Source organism: Merops nubicus, unplaced genomic scaffold (assembly GCF_000691845.1).
Source record: "Merops nubicus isolate BGI_N331 unplaced genomic scaffold, ASM69184v1 scaffold18525, whole genome shotgun sequence".
Classification (NCBI taxonomy): Eukaryota; Metazoa; Chordata; class Aves; order Coraciiformes; family Meropidae; genus Merops; species Merops nubicus.
The window spans coordinates 1-5,458 of NW_008610479.1; the positions used below are offsets into that span (position 1 = coordinate 1).

The 5,458-nt window shown below is 42.9% G+C and overlaps 1 protein-coding gene across 1 annotated transcript; it reads left to right on the forward strand.

Moving 5' to 3' along the window:
- Nucleotides 1-8: 8 nt before the first annotated feature.
- Nucleotides 9-4,914, forward strand: LOC103773562 (TPR and ankyrin repeat-containing protein 1-like; the record flags this gene model as incomplete). Its single annotated transcript, XM_008940937.1, has 3 exons — nt 9-2,457; nt 3,952-4,053; nt 4,816-4,914. Coding segments are annotated over 3 exons (2,650 nt in total), but the record flags the coding sequence as incomplete, so codon positions are not given.
- Nucleotides 4,915-5,458: the final 544 nt, after the last annotated feature.

The following is a 5,458-nucleotide window of genomic DNA, read 5'->3' on the forward strand; positions in this document are numbered from 1 at the left end:
ACCTGGTCAGGGCTTTGAAGAAGGCGGCCACCAACGTGGAGAAAGACATGGTGAAGTCGTGCTTCGCCTATTTTGGGATTGTCCCCGCGGGGGACTGTTGCCAGGTGTCTCAGAACGAAGCTGAGCCCATCCTCAAGTTTTTGGCGGACAAGCTGAGTCTGAAAGAGAGGAAGACGAAAGGTTGTTTCGCAGTAGGCACGGAGGAGGTGAAATCAGCTCTGAGGCAGCACTTGTTAAGCAGGTTGTGCTCCATCACCCAGGAGTTCCGGAGCAAACGCTACCCTGGCATCTGCAGGAAGTACATCGTTGGCCTGAAGTGTGAGGATAAGAGCTGTGAGGACTACCACAGGCCCTTGCTGCGCCACGAAGCGAAGACAGTGTTTCAGAATAAAACGCTTCTGGTGGCAATCAATGGGTTGCTGTTGGAAGCCACGCACACTTTCCCTAAAGAGCTACTGAGTCAGTGCAAAAGCTTTGATGACATTTTGTCTGCCGACAAATATGCGTCGTGTGAAGCCCTCCTGGAAGTGTTTTTCCCTAATCATTTTCATTTGAGAATACTCTCTGAGAACACAAAGGCGTGCAGAGAAATACTGGAATTCGGTAACGTTGTTTCTAAACCCTGCAGGGCAGTGTTGAAGGAGTACATCATGTTTAAGTTCAAAAATGCAGGCATTGCAGCCAGAAGAGAATCGACTGACTTGTGGCTACATGCCATGCAAGCTTTCATCTTATCTTCAGGATATCCTGAAGAATTTGAGAAGCTGCTTTTTAAGGAGGAGGATGATTATAACAAAGAGCTCAACTTGGCTATGTCAAAGGCAAATAACTCCCTGAGGAGTAAAGGGCAAGGAGGGAAGGCCAAAGGAATAGAGGGCAGACATGGCATGTTGCTCCCTGACAAATATGCCGAAAATACAGGAAGACCCCACTTGTGCTTCATTCGACTTCTTGAAAATTCACTGGAGCAACTCTATGTTCATAAGAACCCAGAAAACTGTAAAAGGTTTTTTTTCCGGTTTATGAACGTCCTGGTCAAGAAATGCACGAGGAACTTGGTTCCAAGCATTGGAAACACGGTGATGTTGTTGGAATTCCAGTATATTCTCTGTTGTGCTGTCCTGATGCGACTCTCCAAGAACATCACTCTCTGCTTTCCAAAGAGCTACATTGCTCTCATTCATTACTGGGAGTTCTTATTCAGAAGCAAGGACCATAACAAAGAACTTAGAGACACATTCTCTATTATACAAGACTACAGACCAAAGGATGCCTATGTAGCTGTACAGAACTTCAGGGCTCATCTCTGCTACCTAGCAGAAGTTTTGTGTGGAGTTCATGGAAGGTTCAACGTCCTTCTGGATGCTTTTGAGGATCCTAAATGCATAACTTCAGGGGAGGCCGAGCGGACTGCAGTGCTGTGCTTAGTGATGCTGCTGAACGCCGACCAGGTGCAGAATCCTAAATGTAGATTCCTCTTACGCCAACACTTCCCTGAAATCAAGGCCATGCTGAAGTCGGTGGGGGAGGACTCTGCCTTTCAAGTGCCTGGGAGGTTGCTGAAGGTCGTGGAACAAGGGAGTGATGCTACCCACGTCAGAGAGATCGCCGCGGGCCTGCAAGAGCTGCTGGCAGAGCGAGATGCGGAACACTTGGTTGACTGCCGGTGGAAGTGGGACCCCGTGTACACCCAGGGGCACCCAATACGGGGCATTCTCTACGAACCCATAAACCTCGACAGGTTTATCACCTCTTTGGATAAGACGGAATACGGCGATGAGGTGGAGAAGGAACTCGAAAGGGTTCATTGCTTAGAGGACCAGAAGGATCCCCTGGAAGTCATCGCGCTCAACAGGCAGCAGAAGCAAGAGCAGAAGGCGTCTGCCCAACGGCAGCTGCGGCGTGTCTTCCACTTGGTCTCTCTGTGCGTGAAGTGGAGGAGGAAGGCCTGCTCCAAAGCTGAGCCCGTTGCGAGGGCCAGGGAGGAGTTTCTGTCAGATGTCTTCAAAAAAGCAGATATTGACCCCACCCAGTGCGACCTCTGCGGAGTCAGATTTATCCAGAGCTCCGAGGGCTATTTTGGCCGGTCGGAAAGCATGGAGGGGGAGAGTTGTGAAGGGGTGGCACCCACGGAGGTGGGTGGGGAGGGGAAGCTGCAGGCAGGAGGAGATGCAGTTTCGGTGGCCAGCGAGGCTTACACAGAGCACAGCAACACGGAGCAGCACAGAAGGAACAACGCTGCCTACCAGGGCTACGCTGAGTTCTTCAGAAGAAAGATAGATCCAGTGATTCGTGAGGGGCTGGAAGTGGTGGAGGCCATCACAGAAAAGACTTGCACCCAAGACCACTTAGCATCTAAAGAAGGTTCCAACTTACGCCAGATAAAAATCAAAGAGAATATTAAGGAGATTTCAGATGCAGTAGAGGAAATCTATGAGAGGAAAGCCTGGGCTAAAGGTAAGACCTTTCCAGTTTTCCTCTAAACAATCTCATTTGTGGCCAAACTTCTAGACCTGACTTTAGCTCCATTTGAAGATGTGGTTGAGAGAATGGTGTTGCAAGTAACTAAGGAAAAGAACAGAAATAACTGAAAATGTTAAAAAATATATATTCTCACCTCTTCCAAACATAAAGTAATACATTGGATAGTACAGGTAAAAGTGAATAATTTCAGTAAAGTGAATAATTCCAGTAAATAGTCAAGTGAATTTTAACTACATGATCAGATGTGCTGTGTTCTCTGAATTTATATATACAGTCTTAGAGCAGCTGGTTATATTTATATATAAAAAAACATGTAATCTTTACTAATTTTTCTGCTGTTCCCTACGTATTTAGTTCTGCCTAACTTGCAGCACTTGGAGCCTTTTCTGAAGGATTTCTCTGCCTAGGCTGCCCTTGAACTTGGAATTTTGCTAGGGTTGAACAAAAGTTGGTACTTAACTACAAATCTATGAAGTGTTCAGGCACTTGAAGGCAACCCTGGTCTTAAAAAGTCCAGTAAATGATGGTACTTAAGAGATACTTGATGTCTTTCTTTTTTTTTTTTCTTAAAACATTATTCTGTGCTGATTTTTGCAAAGTTGAAGCACTCAACGAGTGGCTGAGGAGAAAAATTGTTGGGAGGACTTGCTGTGGGGAAGGTGATATCTGAAATCAAAACATTGTTACTGGCTTCAGTTGTAGGAATCCCTGACTCTGTCAAGTTGCCACTTTACCTGTGATGTCTGACAGCAAGGAAAAACTGTAATATTTGATCAGCTCTGAGTTAAAGACATTTAGTTTCAAATTTAATGTTAGGTTCTGGTCTTCATGTGTAAACTGCATCTTTATTCCTAGTGGAAAGCTTTTATGTATGAAGACCATGAAGTTTGGCTTATTATTTAGTTGACTTTCTGCTCAGTGGTAGTGATGAAGTAGGTTTAGTTGGGTAATAGTTGATTCTTGTTACAACAAAACTTGATGAATTTTACCTGTTTTTCTACTCGGTGAAAATATATTTACAGAAATTATTTGCCTTGGAGATTACTTTTCCCCTCACTTTATAACAAGCATTTTTCAAGTCCTTAATGGTGCAGTTAAGCTGCAACATCTCAGGTCCATGTTTGGCTTTGACTTGTATGACTTCAGTATGAAAGTGAGGAACTTTAATACCTTAAAAATAAATAAACCACAATGTTTTTAGGAGTTTCAGGTGTACTTTAAAAGGGGTGACACATGGATGGAGAGCTTCTCTGATAGTGGTGGTAATGTTGGTTCATAATAGGTACAAAATCTTCATCCCCAGTAGTGGATTTTCCTGCATCTGAGGTCACTGGTCGTTGACTTCTTGCTTTGCAGCATCCTCATACAACACAGCCCCATGTAACTTCTGTTCTGTGCTTGGCTTGAGTTGCTCTCCACCTCTCAGCTGAATGTTCTTACAGGATGTTCAACTGTGCTTTGTTTCAGCTGAAGAAATAATAACCAAACACGCCAGCAAGTTGGTGGTCACCATTGATGAGGCTCGTAAGTGGCTGAAGAAGATGGACTCCCACAGGATCAAAGAGGAAGGTATGTTCTCAAATCACACAGATTTCTGTGCCCTTAAGGGGACACTGTTTGGTAATGGTCACCTAGCATCACTTTAGTCTCCAGTCAGCACGAAGTTGACGTGTGTGTGTGCACACAGATGCACTCTGAAGGTCAGAGACTTGGTTGAGGGGTGCAGAAGACAATCAGAATCTCACCAGATCAGAGTAGTGGTTGGAAGGGACCTCTGGAGATATCTGGTCCAACCCTTCTGCTAAAGCAAGGTCACCTAGAAACCATCTTCATCCTCACCAGTAAGGCTTAACTCTGCAGCAGCACGTTTATGGGCAGTGTGGATCCAAGTTGTTGGAAGCCAGCTTCTTAACAAAACTGATCTGTAGCTTGCTTTAAAGAGCTCTGTGGAAAAAAATATTATACACAGTTGGCTTTCTTTTGGTTTTGCTTCCATTTCACTTGGTTTCACACCAAAAGTGACATATATTGATGCAGTCTGTTTACTGTATGCTTAGATTTTAGCACATATTGAGGTGGTGGGATTGAAGCAGTTGCATAAAAGGCAGCAATGAAGTGATCAGGCCACAAAAAAAGCTTTAAAGTAGATCTATTTTAGAAAAAAAATGATTGCAATAAAGGTTAAATAAAATTAACTTCTTAAATATGATTGTAAGCCTATGAAAGTCTATCACTGACATATAAAATAGCAGTGCAATAGCTTGTCCTACTATTAAGAGGAGAAAGTGTTGGGTTTTTCCATTCTGCATTAATTTTTTGGTTTTCATACAGGCTCTGTGCATGATAGAGACTTGGAAAATGAAGTGGAAGATGAAAGCATGGCTTTTGAAGAACTTTTCCATAAGAAACGCTCAAGAAAAAGAGGCAGATGTGGGAAATGTAATTAGAAAGAAATCTGCAGGTAGCTATTCCAGCCTCTTAATGTAATTTTAGGATGGCAAAAAAATTATAAATTAGAGAGATGGTGTTAGAAATGAGAAGAGTCTGAAGAAAAAAAAGAGCACCCTAAGGCCATTAGGTTTTTAATCATTTGCTGTGTGTCAGAATAATTGTGGTGATGATGTGGTTGGGAAAATCTCTGACAGGACAAATTTCCTTTCAAGCCTATGTGGAAATTAAAAGTAACAACCAACCAAAGAAACCAACTAGTAAGAAAAACTAATCATGATTCTACCTTATCTCAGGGGTATTTTTCTACTTGGTCTTTTTCTTTCTTCCCTGTTCATTGACATCATTATTCTTCAGGGCTAGAATACTCAGAAAAATAGAAGAACAGTTTTTTTCTGATTTTAAGAGGTTTTAATTGGTGTTCTTTGGTTTCCATTGTAAAACTGCTGTGTTCTGATTCTTGTAATATTGGGAGATTTTTGAGTCTTGGGTGACATACAATATCTCTCTCTTCTATTTTTATCAA